This window comes from Mus caroli, chromosome 17 (genome assembly GCF_900094665.2).
Source record: "Mus caroli chromosome 17, CAROLI_EIJ_v1.1, whole genome shotgun sequence".
Classification (NCBI taxonomy): Eukaryota; Metazoa; Chordata; class Mammalia; order Rodentia; family Muridae; genus Mus; species Mus caroli.
Window position 1 is genome coordinate 31,442,652 of NC_034586.1, and position 23,197 is coordinate 31,465,848.

The 23,197-nt window shown below is 52.9% G+C and overlaps 1 protein-coding gene across 1 annotated transcript in view; it reads left to right on the forward strand.

Annotated features, from left to right (window-relative positions):
• Positions 1 to 5,346: 5,346 nt before the first annotated feature.
• Positions 5,347 to 23,197, forward strand: part of Tnxb (tenascin XB) — a 69,898-nt gene continuing 52,047 nt past the window's right edge. The window contains 5 exon segments of the mRNA XM_029471256.1: positions 5,347 to 5,537; positions 14,930 to 15,310; positions 15,457 to 17,289; positions 17,636 to 17,751; positions 22,998 to 23,154. Of these exon segments, the coding sequence (XP_029327116.1) occupies positions 14,941 to 15,310; positions 15,457 to 17,289; positions 17,636 to 17,751; positions 22,998 to 23,154 (2,476 nt within the window). The 5' untranslated portion in view covers positions 5,347 to 5,537; positions 14,930 to 14,940.

Below are 23,197 nucleotides of genomic sequence, written 5' to 3' on the forward strand. Positions count from 1 at the left end.
TGGCGGCCACCTTCCTAGTGTGTGGCGTATATAGGGCCAGCATCAAAGGAAGCAGCACTGAGGATGGCGTGGTGGAGTGAGAGGAGCCAGACCTCATGTCGCTCCCTGGCCCCAGCCCAGCAACTTTAGGGCATGTCTGTCTAGCTGTCTGTGACGTGACAGCAGATAGAACAGCTCACCGGAATGTGTCTGAGTAAACAGGAAGGACAGGACAGGGGCCCCACGCCCTTGAGGGGGTGCTCCAGCCCTTGCTCTGCTGCAGGTCCCCCCTGGCTTTCCAGGATGAGCTGTCCACACAAACAACAGGCGTGGGGGCCAGAGGGCTTGAAGCCCAGGAAGGCGGGGTCACAGCGGAGGGGGCCTAGTAGGGAGATGAAGAAGGGGGCACATTACAGGACATCCTCTAGGCCCTGAACTGAGGAAGACAGACCTGAGGGAGGCCCAGATGGATGGAGACAGTGGGTCAGGCAGATAGGGCCGTGTGCTCCGAGTGGGAGGAAAGGGACCAGATCCAGATAAGGGCCCCAGTCTGCCTGGCTGCGAGTCCCCTGCAGTCACTCCCATTGCAGCAGTGCCTTAGGCCTGACCCTGCTGGAGTGGCCCCGGGTCAGCTGGAGGGTGTGAGCTGGACCTGGGCTCTGGGCCCAGATGACTGGACAGGGGCTGTCTGGCTCTAAGCCCAGCCCTGAAGGAGGGAGGAAGAACCTCACGTGTCCAGCCAGGCTTTCCCCTCCTCTCTTCACCCATCCCTACTGTGTTTGGGGTGAAAACAGACTGGGGAACTATGGCAACCTGGAACTAGGGCTCCCAGGAACTCAGCCTCTCCTCCCTCCAGAGGGCAGCTCTGGTCCTCAGCCACTTCCTGTCCCAGGATCCCTGAGCACCTTATCCACGGAGTAAGGGAAGCAGATGGCCTGGTCCTGGGCTGCTTCACGGCCCTGTACTAGCTGATGTCCTTAAACACCTTGGGCTCATCCTCTGTAAGATGTGACCCTCCTCCTGACTTCTGAGGGTGGTACTGGGAAACTTGGTCCTTGGACAGGACTATTAGGCACCGTCCTGGGTCTGCTTCACCTTGCACCCATCACGTCCCCGACCCGTTTGGGAAGGTGCTCCAAGGGCTGGCACCCCACACTGAGGACTCTGGGATGGTCCCCCTGCACTTCCAAGTGGTGGAAGACTGGGACCCTCAGACATGGGGGAGGGGCATCATGGGGGCCAAGGAGAGACACGGAGGTGGGGTTGCAGGGTCACAGGTGCAAACAGGCTTGTCTGTTGCCCTGCAGGCCAGTACAGGCTCCCTTCTGTCCAGTCTGCTCTGTGGTACCCCCTCAGCATGCCAGCCCACTGTCACTCTGGCACCTAAGCAGCCCCTTCCTGCCTCAGGCCCACTGCTTCCTGGTCAGCTCTGGGCTCATAGTTGGGGGTCTTCACCCTCTGCCCACCACTCTGTTGGCTGCTTAGTTCTCTCTCTGAGTCTCTTCACAGTTTCCCCTTCCTCTGCCTTGTCCTGCTCCTTGGTCTTCACATCTCTTCCTGCTCGCCGTGTGCAGTGGTCTCTGTTCTGTCTTCTCTCCTGTTCACACCACAGTCAGACCCCCTTACTCTGTCCCACCGCCTCTTCTCTCTCCCTCCATGCTTCCCTCCCTCCCTGTGCCTCACTCCAAGCTCAGTCCTCTCCCTGGCTGTGGGGGCCAGGACTGGGGAGCCCAGTGTTTGCCTCATCATTCTGCTATGGCTTCTGGATACAGCACATCTGGATCCCGGGGCCCAGATGTGTGGTTGCCACAGCGACCTCAGTCCCTCTGGTAAATACAGGCGCCCACCCGCTCCAGAGCAGAGAACAAAACAATTGTGTGACTTTCTTTTGTCACGAGATAGAAATGTCCTCCCCTCCTCCTCCTGTCTCCCCACACCCATGTCTCCAGGCTGAGAGTTTGAAGGCCCCAGACCCTTCTTGCCAGGGTGTTGGAGCCCTCTAGCCTTGTACTTCCATCTTCTCAAGCCATTTCTTTCCCAGGTTCCCCATCCTTACCCCCCATGCATGTTGGCCAACACCTCCCCCACCACACCCCCACTGCATCTTAGGCAGTGTCTTGTCTACACAGTAGCAGGGCAAAAGGAGATATTTCAGAAGTCCAAATCCTTCACCATTCCTCCTGAAAACTTTTGAAGAGACCGCTTCAGTCCTTCCCAGAGCTCTTGCCGAAAGAGGCTGCCCACTCTGTCACTAGCCAAGTCGAACAGCACCCGTGAGCCCTGTCTCCTCACTGAAGGATGAAGGGAAGCCTGTGATGAGAGCTAGGCGGCCACACACAGAAGCCAGGTCCTGTTTCCTGCCCTTGCTTCTCTGAGACACTTCCTCGGCTCACCCTCTGACCTCTCTTGACTCCCTTCTGTGCTTTTAGGCTTTGCCCTCAGGCACCCTCACCCTTCTTGGTCATGTTCTCTCTCCCTTTCCTCTTCTCCATCTTTAAACTTGAAGGGTCATTTAAGGATACGGTGCTCAGAGCCAAAGACCCCTAGAATAAGGATCCTGGGAACAGCCAGCACACATGTGGTTCTGGACAACGCTGCGACCTTGCTGCCCCCAGGACACCTCATTGAAGCCACTTCAGCTCCTGGCTTTCCTGTCCCCTCCCCGTTACCCATGGGATAGTTGACTACTGGGTTATTTCTGCTCCAGCAGCCTGGCCCCCTGGGGAGGCATTCTGCTCGGGCTCATACTGCTGGTTCATCTTCTCTGCACTCTTTCTTTCTTCTCTCTGCCTCATGGTCCCTACCTGTGATTCCCTCCAGCCTCATAGTAACTCAAACTGCACCTCTAAATTGGCTATCGACAGTTTTATTTAACCAATACTTTTAACGTGAGGGGCAAGGCGTTTACATAGCATCGTTCAGTATATGTGAGGATCTCCTCGTGGAGGCAACCAGGTCTTGGAGGCCACTATGTAGCATTTGGATAGCAGCATAGCAGTACCAGACCAACCCCCGAGATTTCAATTTTTGTCTACATAAAATGTCTCTCTTACAATAATAAGCAATATATAGTAAGAACAATTATGAAGCAATTATGTTGCCTCCCAAGTTATCCCTGATTGGTTAATAAAGATGCCTTCAGCCTGGGCTGGACAGAAGAGAGGCATGGGGGTCAGGGTCGGGGGCAGAGTGAAGATTCTGGGGCTTGGAGTCTCAGGAGGAGAGCGAGGAGGAAGAAGGAAGTTGCCATGGGGTAGGTGGATTGTGAGCTCATGGCCATGAGGGCTGGCCTGGTGGAGTAGGAGCAGCCCACGCAGGACATGGCCAGTGATATCTCGGAGGACACCACAGGTTAGTAGATAAAATAGCATAGACGGTTGATACCTGCCCAGCTTTAGTGCTTTGATGCTTATTATAAGTCTAAAGGTTTCTGTGTCTTCTTTGGGATCTATATGCTCTAAGTAGGGGGTAGAAACCTCTAATAAATATTTAAAGGGGTTTTTAACAATTTTCAGATTAATATCCACTACAGTTGGCCTATATCCCTCTCAGTGAAGCCAGGCAAGGTTTGCTGCTTTTCTGGATATGGAAAAGACAGGATTTCCCAGGAGCCTGGGATCCAGGAGGAAACGGTTCTAGACAATCATGACTTGACACTTAGAGCTGTGTCAGCCCCCAGTCCCTTCCCAGAGGTCCCGTAAGCACCTAAGCCGGAGCCCTGCATTCCTGGGTAGAGACCCCAGCATCCAGCCCCCAAGCCGTTTCTGGCTCTACATTCGGTTGACTTTCCTGGTCACTTGCACAGTCAACTATTTAATGGTGACCCTACTTCCTGAATAATAAAGCCATGGATGGGATGAAGGGAAAGACACAGGTATGTCCGGGAGCATACTCCAAAACAGGGTTATCAAGAGCCACACTGCCACCTGTTCTCCCTGCAAAGGAATGCAGCTTGAAGACCCCCTCAATTCCCTGGGAGCCGTCACCTACTCATGGCTCTGGGGGACTCTGGCCAAGGCGGAGGAAGGAAGTTAAGTCCAGCTCTATCCCAGATGCTGACTTCATCTTCCCCATCAAAGCCAGGAAAAAAAAGATCCACACACCCAGACACACGGGTACACCCATGAGGGAGGTCATGCGTGCTCCTGGTCTCAGCCACATGGTGCTGATGGTAGTGACCACAGTCACATGCTGTGCCAGCCTGCTTCCTCTCAGGCACACCTGTGACTGGAGATGTGATCTGTGATGTAGACACCCGTGCCACAACGAACAGGTGTAGCTAGATACATGTGAGTCCCTTCCAGTGCCTTCACCATTGGCTGACTTGGCTAAGGTGTGTGTGTGCACCTTAAGGATGCGGTTCCAGTGGAGTAGAGATAGCTCTGTCCTCAGTGTGGAACCCGAGTGGGAGGTGGCTTTCCCTCAGACAGTCAGTCCTCCAGTGGCTGATGTCCTATCAGTGCCTTGCTGGGGAAGTGCTTGGCTAGACATCACCATGTCAGTTGCTGCCTCTAGCTGCTTGGTTACTTCAATCACTATCTCCTGAGCTTTCTAGCTTCCCTTATCTCCACACGCCCCCTCCTACTTTCCCAAGCCGTATGTCCTGGTGTTCGGCCAAGCCTCTGCCAAGCCTGTGCCCAAGTCTCACTTGCTATTTCTCTAGGAATTTGCTGAGTTGGAAGAATGGAATAGGGCAGAGATCCGAGCTGAGAATCAGTGAGGGGCTGGGCAAAACGGGCAATGTCCAGCCACTAGAGCCTGAGTAAGAGAGAAGCCTGAGGAAGGGGAGATGGGGTGCAGCAAGGGGAGCCCTGAGCTCAGGGAGAGATCTCACGTTAGAGAGGTTTAAGCTTGAGTGTGTGGGTGTCTCTTGTTTCCACCTCTGCTCCCCGCACGGCACAACCATATGTGAGTTTAGGGATGAAGAAAGGGGCACTGAGCAACACGTGGGTAAAACCCAAGTTGTAGCAGCAGCTAGGAGGTAGTGGAGGGGAGCTTGGTGATAGGAGGGATGGAGACCGACCTTGAAGAATGGTGCTGGTGGAAAAGAGAAAATGGGTTAAAGAGAAGGGGGCAGAAGGTAGGGGAGAGAATGGATGGAGAATGTCAGGTTGCTCAGAATCTAGGGTGGGAGGAGGTTAAAGTGAAATAGGCAAAGAATATGGGGGACGTAAAGTAAGAGGCAAAGGGGTTGAGATGAGGGTATGGGGGGGACACTCTGGTCATGGACAGGGAGGGGCTGGTGGGAGGGGCTGAAGGGGTGAGAAGGCCTGCCCTATCTCCGCTCCCCTCCCTGACCTCACACTGGTCCTCCCCTTCTCCTCCCCCTGCTCGCTGCAGGCTCCCTGCCTTTCTGTCGAGGCTGTGAGATCAACAGTCCTGGCAGTGGCTCCCAGAGCCTTTGCTGCAAGGACCAGTGAAGGGTTCCCCCCTCTGCACCCCCAAGAGTCCAGGGCTGCCAAGGGGTGCTTACCCGGCCTGAGACACTTCTCGTATTGGGGTTGGGACTGTGCAGGTTCAGAGGTGTGGCAGCCAGCTCAAGCCACCAGGCTCTCCAGGTAAGTAGCAGAGCTCTGGGGGAAACCCGAGAAGGGAGAAGTGGAAGATTTCTCTTCAGAGCCGCTCCACAGCTGAACATGTGGCGGGTGTGCCTTCCAGGACTCTCTGCTCAGGACAGAGAAAATGCAAGTAGACACTGGAGGTGTGTCCAGGAAGGAGAATTCAATGTGTGTTGTGTGTTGCATGCACCAAGGTTTGGAGGGGATGCCAGTAGCTGAGATGGCCAGGGAACTGTGGGACCCCAGGAGTCAGGTGGGCACTGCTGCTGATCAGGAGGTGTTGGGGCTGCAAGGAGGCTGGGCTGAGCTGTCCAGCTGCACATTGAGGGAAGCATGGTAGATTTTGAGTGCTGAGGCTGCAGTTGCTGAACCTGGTATTAGGATGGGGCAGAGGAAGCTGTTTCTGCATCCTAGATGGGGCTTCTTCAGCTAACTGCAGGTGTTACAGGGTCGAACAAGATCTGGGAAGGCACAGGACTTTCAGAGGTGCTGAAATGGAACCCACTGAGGACTTGTGGGCTGGGAAGGGCTCAGAGCTTGCAGAGACGATCCCATAACTTGTTCTTGGCGACGGTTGTGCACCCATGACTCACGGTTCAGCAGGCCTACAGAGGCTGACTGATGTCCCCACAGGGCACAGGGCTGTGTCTTCATTTGGTCCCTCTTCCAAGGCTCCCTGCTTCTGTGCGCCTGAATCTTCCCACCCACTCCTCAATACACGTGACAGGCCTCGGGTGGGGCGGGCGGGGCCTCTTATCTCGCCTGGAAAGAATTTAATGGCTTAGAAACAACTGGAAGCGGAACTGAGGGGGGCTACTGGGAAGCGGGCGAGCGACCAGGAAACAGCCTTCATTGCAGCCCCGCCCCTGCTTCCCGGATCTCAGCCCCTTCCCGCTCTCCCTGGCTGTATCCAACCCCTGGAGACCTAGCACTTCCATTAGTCAAACTTTCTTCTTCTCAAGCCCTGGCCTCTGGTGCGGGACCAGAACCCATTTTCCTTTCAGTCACGGAGGGTCCGGAAATCATTTCTCTTAATTTTTCTATTCCCATGCTTCCTCCCCAGAATAAAAGGCACTGGGATTCCCCCAGCTCCTTCTCTCTGGCACCCTCTTCTAAATGTCTTTCAGCCCAGTATCTGAGACTCCCCATTTTCTCATGCCTCCACCTCTCATTGCCAGATTTTGCTGGGAGTGGGATAGCAGGAGGAGCCGGATATGACGCTGGAATGGAACGGGACCCCATCTCTGGAACACTTTCTCTCTCTCTCTCTCTCTCTCTCTCTCTCTCTCTCTCTCTCTTTCTTTTGTTTTTTGTTTGTTTGTTTTCTTTGTTTTTGTTTCTCTGTATAGTCCTGGCTGTCCTGGAATTCACTCTGTAGACCAGAAATCTACCTGCCTCTGCCTCCCAAGTGCTGGGATTAAAGGCATGTGCCACCACTGCCCGGCTTTTTTTTTTTTTTTTTGGGGGGGGGAACACCTTTCATAGACATGTGCTCCTTTCCCACCCCGTAGGACCCATCCATGATCCCCAAATGAATAAAGTGTCAAAGTTGGCCCCACACTGAATACCAAGGGTGCTGAGTCACAGTTTGGGAAGATGCCCCCACCCTGCTAGCCCTCAAAGCTTGGGAAGACGCCAAGAGGGTGAGGCCAGCCCCCCAACATAGTTCAGAGAAGCATGGGGGAGACACAAGAAACACCCAATTCTTTGTTTGCCCAGTGCCAAGAGAAGGGTCAGATTTTTCCAAGCGTTGGGAAGGGAAACAGGAAGAGTGCTGATGTTGACAGGAGAGGAAGGGCCTGGGAAAGAGGCTCTGGGGCATGGTCTATGGGGCCACACCTGTCTTCTCCATCAACCTTGATGAAGCCAGTGGGGTTTCCATACTTTTTCCTACTACAGAGAGCCTCATTACCTCCATGAGAGAGAAAATTCAGTTGCTCATAAGAGACTGGGCATCTAGACGCCCCCGGGGTGTGGAGGGAGCAGGAAGTGCATACCCTCTGCTCTCCACTTGGAGAGAGCAGCTCCCGTGCTGCCCACACTACCGCTCAGTTCTCAGCTGCCCTCTGTGCCATTGTAACCCACTTTCTTAGCCATCCACCAGCAGCCAGGCATGGAGCAGCCATGGGGAAAAATGGCTTGCCTAAGCAGCTCACAGGCCTGCAGAAATACCGCCTCATTCCCGTTGCTATGTGCATGCCTGCATAGGTGCACTCGTATCTGTGTCTGTGGACATACACAGGTGGCTGTATTCACATAAGCCACACATTAGTGTGTGCGGGCACCCGTGCCTGGTGCGGGGGGGGGGGATGATTTTCTGGTCCCTAAGCAAGAGAGTGACAGGTGGGGTAGGCCAGAGCTCCCTCTCAGAAATGGCTGTTCCCTCAGAGGGAAGCACAGCCTTGAATCTGGTCCTCTTGCCAGGGGCAGGCACTTCACATGGACACAGTTTGTCCCTTGTCTCTCCCATCTCTTTATTTTATGTTAGTCTGTGAGACAGGGTCTTATGCAGCCCAGACTATTCTTAAATCTGCTGTGTAGTCAGCCTACCCTTGGCCTGCTAGTCCCCCTGCCTCTACCTCCCACGTATTGACATTACAGGCATGTGTCACCACACCTGGTCATGTGATTCAGGGGATCATACTCAGAGCCTTCTGTATGCTAGGCAGGCACCCCAGCAACTGAGTGGCATCCTTCTGTCTCTTGATCACCAGTCATGGAGAGGCTATGAAAACACCTTCCTCTTTGGCTCAGATGAATCTAGGATGTGTGTCCATTGGGAGAGGGGGAGTCACAGTCCTTCCTTCCTGGCCAGCCAACATTCCCACCGTTCACTCTGCCTCCTGCCCTCTCAGCCTCTCTGTTCCAGAGGATCTTGGCACCTGCCAACATGGCTAAACTCTTACCCCCAGTTCAAGCTTACCCTGCCTCTACCTGCTCCTTGTTCAAGCCCTCTCTCCTACCTCACATGTTTCTTCTCAAACTGTCCCTCCAGTTTTCCCAGAGAATTCCACCAGCACACCCACAGGAAGAAACAAGGAACCTCTGACTCTAAACCCCATCACTTCATTTTTCCCCCACAAAAAGTGCCTTGGCTTATGGCTCAGAGAGGGAACATTCACGTAGCACATACAAGGCCCAGAGCTTGATCCTGGCTCAATAAAAACCAATTCAAGGGCTGGAGAGATGGCCCCAGTGGTTAAGAGCACTGACTGCTATTCAGAGGTCCTGAGTTCCCCAGCAACCACGTGGTGGCTCACACCATCTGTAATGGGGATCCGATGCCCTCTCCTGCTGTGTCTGAAGACAGCGACAGTGAACCCACATATACAAAATAACATGAAAGAAATAAATCATCCTTTCAAAAACAATTAAAATATAAATAGGTGTACAAATAAATAAATACCTTCAAGGGCCAGCAGGATGGCTCAGCGGGTAAAGGCGCTTGCTGCCAAGCCTGACGACCTGAGTTTGGTTTCTGGAACCCACACAGTAAAAGGAGAGACGGACTCGCAAAAGTTGTCCTTCAACCACCATATTTTCAGAGTGGCGCATGCGTGTCCATATACAAAATAAATAGATGTAATACAAATGTAAAAAATAAGACAGCCTCCCTCCTCATGTCTGTGTCCCCATCTGACATGCTGACTCCAGGCTGGCACACTGCCATCGACCTTGATCCCCATCCTTTTTTTTTGGCTTTTATTTTTATATTGATGTTGAAGACAGTGAGTTTCACACACAAGGTCATCTGTATCACTGTACTTCTCCCCTATTTGCTCCGTCTCTATCACTCTCTCCAGACCTTGGGTTTTTGAGATGGGGTCTTACAGTGTAGCCCAGACTGATTTTGAATTCCTGCGTCTCCCGCCCCAGCCTCCCAAGTCCTGAGATTACAGGTGTAATCTCCGAGCCCAGCACAAAAGGAAACGTTTTTAACACCCCAGAAAGCCTGCATCAATGCCTCTTCTGGTTATCCTCTTCCAAGAACACTACATACCCAGCTCAAAACTGCAAGTTTATTATCATCTCTCTTCGAGATGATAATAAACTTCACTTTTCCTATGCAGCCCTGGCTGGCTCCCAGCTTACAGAGATCTGCCTGCACAGGTATGCACTACCATACTGGCTCAAACATTCTTAATAGATTACCCAGCACACTTCTTCTCTGTCTAGCTGTCTTAATTGGTTAAGAGACGTCCACAGTATTGCACTTAATAGTACACGAATGGTTCATGTGGTGCAAATAAGCCAAAGTTAATTCAGGGAATCTGCTGATAAAGAGACACTTTGGTAGTTTCCCACAGGGGCTGTTGTAGCCAGTTCTGCTATCTTATCCTAGGAGTCTCTATAGGCTCATCAGCTCTGCATATGTCCAGCTTTACTTCATCATATATATTCTGCCTGTTTCCCAGAAATGCTTGTACCACCTGGTCCTTCCAGCATCCTCCCCTCCTGGCTGTTGATTCTTGTAGCCCAGCTACTATTCCTACTGGGCTTCTAGACTGTTCTTGACTCTGGCCTTAGTGCTAGCCCCACGCTTAGATTGGACTTTACAATCATCATAAAAGTTAGTGAATATTTACAGAGCACATGGATGTTCTAGTTAGGGCAGCAGATAAAAACAGAAATGGGTAGTGTAACAAGGAGCTTAAGAGGCAAGAAGAAGTCAGCAGTCCCACACATTGCCCACAAGACCACAAATCGTCACAGTACAAGCCAGAACTGTATGGAGTGTGTCATGTATCCTGAGGGGGCTCCAGCCTGGTCAAGGAGGCTTCTCTGGGTGATGTCAGATTGAGGCCAGAGGGTGAAGTGAAGAGCAGACATATAGTCCACAGAGAGGGGACTATATATACAGAGGTTCAAGTTTAGTGAAGAACACGGAGAGCAAGGTGTTTAATGAAGTCCTTATCCCTCGTGGGGGGATGGGTGGTGAGGTGGCTCAGTGGGTAAAGGCACTGAATGCCAAGGCTGTTGACCCGAGTTCAATCCCCAGCACCCAAACACAGTGGAAGGAGAGATGGCGGCCATATTGGATATCACGCGCTTCAAAAATGAAAAAGGCAGCCAGCTTACTAATTTTGTGGAATGTTGAGTAAGGTGAAGGCAGATATCCCCTAGATTTCTGTGGGAGACCACAGTGGGAATTGTTTGGTCATTTTGAAGGTGGTGGGGAAGCCATTTGGAGTGGATTGAGGCATTCATGCAGACTAGGGAAACAGGAACAGAAAATGTAGAAAAGTGTGATGTTGGGCAAGGATTTGTTCTCAGTCACAGGGTTTGACCTTCAGACAGTGCTCTGTGTGTGCACTCTACACACATCCATTTCACCCCCACCCGGGTCAAGGTACAGGACATCCCAGAAATCTTCCTCCTCCTCCTTCCAGACTGTAGCATCCCAACTGTAATCCCACCTTATCTCCTAAGAACACAATTTAGCTCTGCCTGTTCATGTGCCCACATAAGAACCGTCATTTAGAGCGTTATCTTTCTGCGTCTGGCTTCCTTTGCTCTGCACATGCACGAAATCCATCTGTGTCCTCTGTAGAAAAGAGGAAGGGTTTTGCTGTTGTTGTTGTTTATAATATTCTGCCTCTGCCATCATTGATCCAGTCTAGTTGGATTTCAGAAAATCTAAATAAACCCTGTGTGGTGGTACAAACCTGCCACCCCAAAGATGTAGGAGGCTGAGGCAGAAGGATCAGAAGTGTAAGATCAGCCCAGACTGCATAGTAAGGTCCTTTATCAAAATGACGACAGAAAAAGGAAAGGAAAAAAACCCAACCCAATTCAGTGGTTAGGAGCGACTGTCGGTCTTGCAGGGGACTCGGGTTGGTTGGTTTGTTATTGTTTAGTGAAAGATTTAGGTTCAGTTTCACTTAGTTGTGTTTGTGTGTGCATGCACATAAGTGCAGTTGATCCCCTAGAGCTGGAGTTACAGGTGGTGGTGAGCTGCGCAGCCTCACCAGAGGCTGGGGACCTAACTCAGATCCTCTGTAAGAGCAGCGCACACTCCCAACCTCTGAGCTAGCTTTCCAGCCCCAGGAGTTTTTATTTTAGATCTTATGTATGTATATGCTCATGTGACTGCACGTACACTCAGAGGCCAGAGTTCGACCCTGGGTGTCTTCTGTTTCTCTCCACCTTATTCTTTGAGGTGGAGTTCCTAAACCTGGAGCTCACCCACTGGGCTAGACTTGCTATCCTGCCTCCAGCTCCTGCGGAATGGGCTTACGGGCATGCACATAGCTTCTGGGGAATGGGTTTATGGGCATGCACACAGCTCCTGGCTTTCTCTACCAAACACATCATTTTCTCCCAGCCTGCAGCCTGTGGAGTGTCTTCTTACAGATGTCATTTGATGACCAGATGTTTTTGATTCTTGAGCTAGACATGCAGTCCCTGGGGAAGAGTCCTTGCCCATCATATTCCATCCCCAGCACAGAGGAAGTCTGTCTGGGAGAGAGGTTATCATTTCCCTACAGGAACCATTGCTTTCCCTTTTGTGTTTAGGACCACGATCAATCTCACAGAAGTTTCTGTATTTGCATATACGATAGAGTCCAACTCTTCCCCCAAGCCCCGAGTGGATCTTCAATCAACGCAACAATGTTTACATATTTGATTTAGTTGCTGTTTTATCTTTATGAGCACGTGTTGTACCTGCATGTGTGTCTGCACACCACTTGTGTGCAGTGCCTGCTGAGGTCAGATCCTCTGGAACTGGACTTATAGCAGGTTGCGAGCCACCATGTGGATGCAGGGAACTGAACAGAGGTCCCCTAGGAGAGCATCAGGCCCTGCCCTTTCTCTTTAAATTCCCATAGTATCTTAGTTGTTAATAACTGACCACACATACACAGGTCATTTTTTGAATCCTAGTCTTCTCACTCTACTGTACATCCCCAGCATTGTAAGCCTTGGCATTGGACAGCTCTGAGGGAGGGTTGTAGTGCAACTGCCTTAGGTTTACCCCCACGAGCTTACAAATAAATGAGACACAGACTATGAATGTTTTATTTGACTTTGACAATTCTTGGGGGGGGTCACCCCTCATCTACTCTCCTATCTGCTGGCCTGGCTGCCTCCCTAGCCGTGCATCCCAGATACTTGCTGTTTCTCCTGGCCATGTGCTCAACCTCCGTCTTCCTTCATGGCGGCTTCTGCCTCTCCTCTCTGCATCTCATTTAATTGTAAGCTTGTTAGGGTTAAGCTTAAAGTGGTTTACTACAGAGAGTTGTGGATTTTATTTATTTATATTTTTTAAAAAAGATTTAATTAATTATTATTTTATGTGTATTAGTACACTATAGCTGTACAAAGCCATCATCTGGTTGCTGGGAATTGAACTCAGAACCTCTGTCCTTTCCTCGCTCCGGGCCAAAGATTTTCTTTTAAAGATTTATTTATTTATTTATTATATAGGAGTACACTGTTGCTGTCTTGAGACACACAAGAAGAAGGCATCAAGTTTCATTACAGATGGTTGTAAGCCACCATGTGGTTGCTGGGATTTGAACTCAGGACCTTTGAAAGAGCCATCAGTGCTCTTAACCGCTGAGCCATCTCACCAGCCTGAGTTGTGTATTTTAATGGGAGACATTTGAGCTCATTAAAAACAAAACAAAACAAAACAAAACAAAACAAAACAAAACAAAAAAAACCAAAACAAAAGGTGCCTGGCAGTGGTGGTGCATGCCTTTAATCCCAGCACTTGGGAGGCAGAGGCAGGCAGACTTCTGAGTTTGAGGTCAGCCTGGTCTACAGAGGGAGTGGACAGCCAGGGCTACACAGAGAAACCCTGTCTCGAACCCCCCCCCCAAAAAAAAGAGGTGATGGGCTTGGAACCCTTTCTTCCTATTGGGCTCTGGGTTGCCTCATCCGTCTCTGATATGAGGGTTTGTGCATAGTCTCATTGTAACTTATTGTGCTGCGTTCGATTTATATCCCTGGAATGTCTGCTCTTTTCTGAAGGGAAATGGAGGAGTGGATCTGGGGGAGAGGGGTGGCGGGAAGGACTGGGAGGGGTGGAGGGAAGGGAGGCTGTGGGTGAGATGAAATGTATGAGAGAAAATTCTTTTAAAAATTAAAAGGCAAGATGGGTGTGGTGGTGCATACCTTTGACCCCAGCACTCAGGAGGCAGAGGCAGGTAGATCTTTGAGTTTGAGGCAGGCCTGGTCTACAAAGAAAGTTCCAGGATAGCCAGCACTACACAGAGAAACCAAAAACTAACCAACCAACCAACCAACCAAACAAACAAACAAACAAAAAAGTGATTGTTGGTTGAGCATAGTGGTGTCTGTTGGTCATCCTGGCTTTGCAGAGGTAGAGACAGGATGATCAAATGTTCAAGGTCATCCTGGGCTGCATAGTGGATGTGAGGCTAGCCTGAGCTACAGGAGACCTGCATTAAAGAAAGAGAAGGAGGAGGAGGAGGAAGAGAGAGAGGAAAAAGAGGAGAAGGAAGAAGAGGAGGAGGGAGAAGAGGAAGAAGAAGAGGAGAAGGGAGAAGAGGAGGAAGAAAAGGAAGAAGGAGAGGAGGAGGAGGAAGAGGAGGAAGGAGAGGAGGAGGGGAGAGAGGAGGAGGAGGAGAAGAAGGTGGAGGGGAGGAGGAGGAAGAGAAGGAGGAGAAGGAGAGGAAGAGAATGAGGAGGAGGGGAGGAAGAAGAAGAGGAGAAGAAGAAGAGGAAGAGGAGGGGGGAGGGGAGGAGGGGAAGGATAGAGAAAGGAGTGGGATGGACTTACTCTCGCCCCTACAAGAGTCTGTCAGGCTGCACACTGGGCACTGGGGAGCTGGTCCAGGTGTTTGGGGAAGGCCCTGGCCTCCGTACTCATCTGCCAGACTCCCTTGGCACAGACGTGTTGGCACCAACCTTATCCAGCAACTTTTCATGCTAAGCACATGCAGCAGAGTGGGGTCAGGCGAGGTACCTGTTCTCATGGGATGCTGAGTGCTATGCAGAGCGTGGGCGGGCCTCTGTGATTGGGAGGGTGGGGACAAGCGGCTCTGCCCTACATGAGGATAGCCTGAGTAAGGGCAGAACTGTAAGATGTCAGCTTGTAGGCGTCAAAAAGAGCATTCTAGACAGAGGGGGCAAAGCACAGAGGGCCTTAGGGTAGTCTTTGCAGAGCAAACAGAAGACGGGTTTGGAGCATAGTATCGGTGAGAGGAACCCAGTGAAGGAGGGAAGACAGTGAGCAGATGACATCAGAAAGAGACAGACCAGATCTGCCCAGAGAGGCCCTTCTTCAGCTTTGGATTTTCATCCATGTGTGAGCTGAGTTTGTTGCCAGTAGGTGTTCTGCTGATGTGCGCTGGAGATGAGGGGAACTGACCCTTACTGAGTCAGTTCTCTCACGGGTGTTTTTCTCTCCCCCCTCCCCACAGCCTTCTGAACCATGGCAGCTCAGTGCACCCCATCTATCCTGACCATCCTGGTGTTGCTTGGCTTAGCCAGGGCAGGCCCATTCTCTCCTCGGTCTAATGTGACACTTCCGGCCCCACGGCCCCCTCCCAAGCCCGGTGGTCCTTCTTCTCAGCTGTACGAGCATACTGTGGAAGGAGGAGAGAAGCAGGTGGTGTTCACCCATCGCATTAACCTGCCCCCATCAGCTGGCTGCGGCTGTCCCCCGGGCTCTGAACCCCCGGTGCCTGCTTCAGAGGTGCAGGCCCTGAGGGTCCGCCTGGAGATCCTGGAGGAGCTGGTAAAAGGGCTTAAGGAGCACTGCTCAGGAGGATGCTGTCCCACCGCGGCCCAAGCTGGCACAGGTGAGCCGCTGGTGGGGTGGGGGAGGAGGGGGAAAGAGGGTAGGGATGGGAGAATCAACAAGCAACTAGGAGCTAAAATGACCTTTTGAAAATAAGATGTCCATAGGATACTTACACGGGCTGGGTCTCACTTCTTATTGCTCCAGGCCAGACTGACGTGCGCAGCCTCTGCAGCCTCCACGGTGTCTTTGACCTGAGTCGCTGCGCCTGTACCTGTGAGCCTGGCTGGGGTGGACCCACCTGCTCAGACCCTACGGACACAAAGACGCCCACCTCATCCCCGCCCTCCAAGTCCTGTCCCGAAGACTGCAACGACCAGGGCCGCTGCGTCCGAGGACGCTGCGTGTGCTTCCCCGGCTACAGTGGCCCCAGCTGTAGCTGGCCCTCTTGCCCTGGAGATTGTCAGGGTCGCGGGCGCTGCGTGAAGGGCGTGTGCGTGTGTCGCGCGGGCTTCTCAGGCCCTGACTGCAGCCAGCGCTCCTGCCCTCGCAACTGCAACCAGAGAGGTCGCTGCGAGGAAGGACGCTGCGTGTGTGACCCCGGCTACTCCGGTGAGGACTGTGGGGTGCGGAGCTGTCCCAGGGGATGCAGCCAAAGAGGCCGCTGCGAGAACGGCCTCTGTGTGTGCAACCCCGGCTACTCTGGCGAGGACTGTGGGGTGCGGAATTGTCCCAGGGGCTGCAGCCAGAGGGGTCGCTGCGAGGAGGGCCGCTGTGTGTGCGATCCCGGCTATAGTGGCGAAGACTGCAGCGTGAGGACCTGCCCATGGGACTGTGGCGACGGAGGACGCTGCGTGGACGGTCGCTGCGTGTGCTGGCCCGGGTACTCGGGCGAAGACTGTAGCACGCGGACGTGCCCGCGTGACTGCCGTGGCCGGGGCCGCTGCGAGGACGGGGAATGTATCTGTGACGCAGGCTACAGTGGCGACGACTGCGGTGTGCGGAGCTGCCCCGGGGACTGTAACCAAAGGGGCCACTGTGAGGACGGCCGCTGCGTGTGCTGGCCCGGGTATACTGGAGCGGACTGTAGCACGCGCGCCTGCCCACGGGACTGCAGGGGCCGCGGGCGCTGCGAGGATGGTGTGTGCGTGTGCCACGCGGGCTACAGCGGCGAGGACTGCGGGGTGCGCAGCTGCCCCGGGGACTGTCGCGGCCGTGGGAGCTGCGAGAGCGGCCGCTGCGTGTGCTGGCCCGGGTACACAGGCCGAGACTGTGGCACGCGTGCCTGCCCCGGTGACTGTCGTGGACGCGGGCGCTGCGTGGACGGCCGCTGCGTGTGCAATCCGGGCTTCACTGGCGAGGACTGCGGGAGCCGTCGGTGCCCTGGGGACTGTCGTGGACACGGCCACTGCGAGAACGGCGTGTGCGTGTGCGCTGTGGGCTACTCTGGCGACGACTGCAGCACTCGCAGCTGTCCCAGCGGCTGCAGAGGCCGCGGCCAGTGCCTGAATGGGCTCTGCGAGTGCGACGAAGGCTACTCCGGTGAGGACTGTGGCATAAGACGGTGTCCGCGCGATTGCAGCCAGCACGGCGTGTGTCAGGATGGCTTGTGCATGTGCCACGCAGGCTACGCGGGCGAAGACTGCAGCATTCGCACCTGCCCGGCCGACTGTCACCGGCGTGGCCGCTGTGAGGACGGGCGCTGTGTGTGCAACCCAGGCTATACCGGGCCCGCATGTGCCACTCGCACCTGTCCAGCTGATTGTCGTGGCCGTGGGCGCTGTGTGCAGGGAGCGTGCGTGTGCTACGTTGGCTACAGCGGTGAAGACTGTGGACAGGAAGAGCCTCCTGCTAGTGCCTGCCCTGGGGGCTGTGGGCCGCGGGAACTGTGCCGCGCTGGACAATGCGTGTGTGTTGAGGGCTTTCGAGGCCCAGACTGTGCCATCCAGACGTGCCCAGATGACTGTCGCAGCAGGGGAGAGTGTATCCAGGGCAGATGCGTCTGCCAAGAAGGCTACGCTGGGGACGACTGCGGGGAAGGTGAGCCAGGCGCCTTCTCCAATACTCTGGGGCAGGAGCAGGGATTCTGGTAGCAGGAGCCTGAGGCATAGGGACCTGGAGGAAGAATGGAGGGAGTTGTACAGTGAGGGGTCCGTCAGAAGGACCCCGACCACCAAGGGTAGTGGAACCACAAGCACATGCCAGTGGAAAGTCTCATCTTTAGATCTTTTTAAAGCTTCTGTGTTCAGGACATGGGGAAATTTGAGGGACCTGCATTTGGTTAGTGGGAGCAAAGATGTGCCCTTCAGTGTGGCCCTGAGTGCCTCGGAGAGCCATGGGGATGCTGCTCTCGGCTAATCAGCTTGTTTTGTTCCATCCTGGGCAGAGATACCAGCCATCCAGAACATGAGGATGCATCTTCTAGAGGAGACAACAGTCCGGACAGAGTGGACACGGGCTCCCGGTCCTGTGGATGCCTATGAAATCCAGTTTATCCCCATGGTGAGGCCAAATGGACAACATTGTGGGTGGAAGGAGGGGAGGGCTTGCCTTGTGCAAGAGACTCATGGGACTCCAGATGACGGGCACCCGAGTCTGCTCCAAATGCCTTCTTAGGCTGCCCCAGCCTGGCACAGAGGCCTCATCATTGGTCTGTGGAAGCTAGGTGATGGTGGTGGTGATGATGGTGATGGTGATGATGATGGTGATGATGGTAATGCTGAACTCGCTTCTCCTGGCTGCTCAGTGTATGGCAGTCATTGATAGGGACTTTTGTTTGTTTTTGAGATTTTATTTATCTTATGTATATGAGTACACACACTATCTCTGTCTTCAGACACACCAGAAGACGGCATCGGATCCCATTACAGATGGTTGTGAGCCACCGTGTGGGTGCTGGGAATTGAACTCCTGACCTCTGGGACAGCAGCCAGTGCTCTTAACCACTGAGCCATTTCTCCAGCCCTGCTGTTAGTTTTTGTTGCTGAGCACACATCAGCCCCCATTCTGCACCCGTCCATTTGCGTTGGCCGGGCACCAGCATCAGGGTACATGGTGCTGTCCTTGCTTCCTGTGCTCGGGGTGCTCAGCCACCACCTCAGTCTTCTCAGGAAAACCTCCATCCTCTCCCCCAGCCCAGTGCTCTCCTCTTAGACTCTTTACTGATCCATGCCTCTGCCCCCAAAACAGGGAGATCCAGGGGCTGACTTGGGACCCATGACATTTTCTCAGTTTCTATGTACTGACCTGCACTCGACACAAACTCTCCGTGGTTTTGGTCATGTTTGCTTATCTTTTTATTGTAAATCTCATGGAAGCCCAAAGCAAACAGAACATTGAGAATTGATAGACAAGCAGACCTTTAATCCTAGCACTCGAGAGGCAGAGACATGCAGATCTCTGAGTTTGAGGGTAGCCTGGTCTACATAACTAGTTCCAGGACAAGCAAGGGCTATGCAAAGAAACTCTGTCTCAAAAACAAACAAACACTCCAAAACAAATAAATAACACCCCCTCCAGAAAAAAAGACAAAAATATAGATATGCAAGAAGGAAGGAGATAATAAAGGAAAGAAAAGAAGGAAGGAGGAAGGGAGGGAGAGAAAGATGGAGGGAGGGAGGAAAGAAGAGGGAAGGAAGAAAGGATGGAGGGAGGGAAGGAGGAAAGAGAGGGAGGGAGGGAGGAAGAAGGAAAGAGGGAAGAAAGAATGGAGGGAGGGAGGAAGGAAAAGAGAGACAGAGGAAGTGAGGGAGGGAGGAAGGGAAGAGAGAGGAAGGGAGGGAGGAGAGGAAGGGAGGAAGGAGAGGGAGGGAAGAAAGGAGGCCTCGGCATTCGGCGCCTGTCCCTTTAGTCTATATATAGGCTTCTCCTCGGGTTCTGTTCAATGTTATCCTTCTTGGTTTAGGCCAAGCTGTCTGGGCTGTGGCAATAACTCTGACCGTGAACTTATTTTCCCAACCCCAGCCCCTGCCCCGTGTTTCTCCCAGCATCCTTCCCTGCCTCTAACTTGCTCCTTTAGGAGTTCAGTGAGGATGAAAATGAAGCTGTAGTCTCTCCCTGGGGACCAACAGGACACAGTCTGTCATTGCCTGTCCCCTCTCCTGCTTCTCAGTCACCTGGCCTTTCCCACAAACGGTGGGCAAGACCACACTTGCATCTGTCAGTCCAGATAGGACTCCAGACAGACACACTCCCTGGCCCTAGACCCTCAGTGCTGGGGCAGAGAGGAAAGTGCCAAGGTGTTGGCTGCCATCCGTACCCCAGGGCAGGTCCCACGGGAAGGTCTCCAGCTGTATCCCAAGCCCCAGTCCTTACTTGGTGGCACAACCAAGATAGTCCCCCTTCTCCTGTTTAAACTTTTTATATAAAAATAATTTAATCGGGAGACAAGAATCTGGCAAGTGTCGAGAGGAGAAAACTGGTAGCTGGCCCCATGACAGGGAAACAAGCGCGCTGACACTTTATGAAGTGTTCGTCCACTCTGGGGTGCGCGTGCTTTATTTACATAGCTCTGGTCGGGAGGGTGAGACTTTCAGAAGGAATTTTCCTATGAACCTTTGGGGGAAGGAGAAATAAAATAAGCAGTTGAGATAAGAGAAGCCCTCAGGCACTGTTGTCTCCTGCTCCAAACACACACAGCCCCATCTTTGGGTGTTGTCAAGGGGTGTGGTGGTTTTTGCCTTTGCTCTGAACAGGGTGGTGTACAGCGTTGTGCGCCAGGCCAAACCCCACCCCCTCGCTCACCTCTGCTCTAGGACGGGACCCTCCAGGTCCTCTGTGAGGTTGTGTGTTAATCAGACCCTCAGTCCATACTCAGTCCTTAGCCCTTCTTTATTAGCTCTGTGGTGACTCTCGGTTGGGTCTGAGGCTTCCACATGGAACATTCAGACCCTAGACCTTCAGACCCTAGTCATCCTCTGCCTTCTCCCTCCTAAGCCTGTCGCTCCCTCGATCCTGCCAGCTCCCCCACCCCCACCCCCCAGAAGCACTCCTTTCTCAGAACCAGACTCTGCTATTCCTGGCCAAGGGCACACTTTTCAGAACTTAGGACTACCCCTCCCCTCCTGTGTGTGTGTGAATTGTCACGGTGATTCTGTGGCTCTCAAATGCTTTCTCCACCTCAAGATCTGAGTGAGGGCTGTGGGAGTGGGGCAGGAACCCGTTGGGAAAAAAAAATTCATGCTCACTGTTCCCTCTCTTCTACAAGATGTGAGAGAGTCTGTGACCCGAGGGACCTGAACACTGAATTAGAGACCCTTGCGTGTTCCTTGTCAGAGTGTTCTCTGCAGCCTGGAAGTGGGCTGTACCAAGTGTTCACGGGAACACAGACCTGGGCCTTGGAGGGCTTTTTCTTGGGTCTCCTGTGAGAGGAAAGATAAAAATGGGGTCCTTGCCAGGGACCGTCCAAGTTGGACTTTGCCTGTCGGACCGTGAGACTGACAGTGAGAATCAAGTTAAAGGTTGCCAATAACAATCAGCAAGGAGCCAAACTTTACCAGGGAGCACTGCCAGCTGCCAGCATCTGCTTCACACCAGCATGATGGGGCTGGGCAGTGTGGGTGAGACTGGCAGGGGAACTTCCAAGGCTCTGCTCTTGAGCATGTTGTGGGAGGAGCCAAGATATAGAGATCGATACAAAGAAAGAACTCAGAATGGGTTTGTCCAGGTGAAAGATCTAGACTTTGTGGGTGTATCATAGAAGGAGAGACAGATTGGAAGTGATGGCCAGGCAGGCTCCAGGGGGAGGAAGAGTGTCATATGTGCTGGGTGAAGGCCACCCCAAGACCACGCAGAGAGGACAGGATTCTCCGTACCCGGGGGAACATTTCCACCTGGAAAACAGTGACCGAGTTTAGTTCATCTTCACCCAAGCATCTCTGCGTGGCTTCTCATCTGGTTTTGCACTTTGGTATTTACTATGCTTTCTTGGTTTAGGTCAGCGCCTTTCACATTTTCCAGCCCCATCTGGCTGAATGGAGGTGTCCCTAACCATGGCCAACATAGCTAAGCAGGACAGAGTGTTCTCAGCAGCAGCTGCCCTTGCTGAGCCCCAGGAGGTGTAGGCTTGTTAGAAGGCTCACAGGCTTCCAACCCTCCCACCGCCACGCTGCACCCAGCCGGGCCTCTAGGAACCTGCGGGGCCACCCTACACAAGCTCATAACTTGAAACACACACCCTGAGGAGAGCTTGTCTTCTCATGGGCGTTTACCACACTTCAAGATTGGGGAGGGGGAGGTCTACATTGGCTACTAGGTTATGCCCAACCCAGGGACAGGAATGGCTGGTGTCTTATTATTTGAATCTCCTACACAAGGCATGCGTGGTGCGAGGTATAACAGCACTCAGGAAAAGCACTAATGGCGCTTTGAGCAGGTGAGCCTTGATTTAAGGGGGGCACCAGGCCGCTGAAGAGACAAGAAAAGTGTCTAAGGGGACACACAGTCCATGTCCCAAGCCACACACAGGCAGCCCTGCTCCCACTGGAAGAGCCAGCTAAGCAGGCGTGGGAAGAGTGGGGATGCAGGACATCTCTGCTGTGCCTCCTCTGTTCTGAAAGAACATGTTTAGGTATCTGGGGTCACCAAGGGAACCGGAGGGGCCCTGGGACATGTGGAAATCTGGCAAATGAGCAAGGATTGCCCGTGAGAGGAAAGCCTGGTTTCTTATATTTTTAAAGATTTACTTCCCTGGTGTGGTAGTACATGCCTGTAAACCCAGAACTTGGGAAGCAGAGGCAGAGACAGACAGATGTCTGTGAGTTCGAGACCAGCCTGGTCTATAGAGTAAGTTCCAGAACAGCTAGGGCTACACAGAGTAACCTTGTCTCAAACAAATAAACGAACGAACAAACAACGACAAAACAAAGCAAAACAGAAACAAAAAGGGATTTATTTTGTCTGTGTATGCACATGTGTGTCTAGGTGCCCAGCGAGGCCAGAGAAGGGCATCAGACCCCCTGGTGGTAGAATTACAGGCAGTTGTGAGATACCTCATGTGGGTGCCGGGATTCAACTCTGCTGCTGGTGGTGGCGGTGGCGGTGTTGATAATAATTGCTGGTGCTGCTCCTCTTCCTCTTCTTCCTCCTCTTCTTTTTCCTCTTTCTTTTTCTTCTTCTTCTGCTTTTGTTTTGCTTCTGTTTTTCAAGACAGGGTTTCTGTGTGTAGCCCTGGCTGTTCTGGAACTCTGTAGACCAGGCTGGCCTCAAACTCAGAGATCCACCTGCCTCTGACTCTGGAGTACTGGGATTAAAGGTGTGAGCCACCACACCCAGCTTGGCTCCAGCTTTCTGAAGAAAATTATTTTATGTTATAATGGTGTGTCTGTGTGTGTGTTTGTGTGTGGGTGTGGGGTGTGCACATGAATACAGGTGTCCGAGGAGTCCAGTGGTGTGGAAGCTAGAGTTAGCGTGGTTCTTCTGAGCTGCCCCACGTGGGTGCTGGGAGGTAAGTTCTTCTGCAAGAGCAGTAAGCTACCTCTGCAGCCCAGCTTCCGCTCTCCTGTTGTGCCCATTGTCAGGATCCTTCTCAGTCCCCATCTGTCCTTGAATGAGCTGACAGACACAAACCACAGAGAAGAGCTGCTGGCCAGAGCAAGGCTCTAGTCATCTTGGTTCCCCTGCTTGTATGAAGGTCAAGTCCCATACAGTCTGATGCTGACACCATTTGGAATTGTTAAAAAAAAAAAAAAAAAAAAGAGAGACCGAGGAGCAAGGAACGGAGCTCTGACACATCTGCTACTCTCTTGCAGACCGAGGGGGTGAGTCCACCATTCACAGCTCGGGTGCCCAGCTCTGCCTCAGCCTATGACCAGCGAGGACTGGCGCCTGGTCAGGACTACCAGGTCACTGTTCGTGCTCTACGAGGGACCAGCTGGGGTCCTCCTGCCTCTAAGACCATCACTACTAGTGAGAGCTGGGGCTGGAGGGGCAAGATTTCTGGATTTGACAG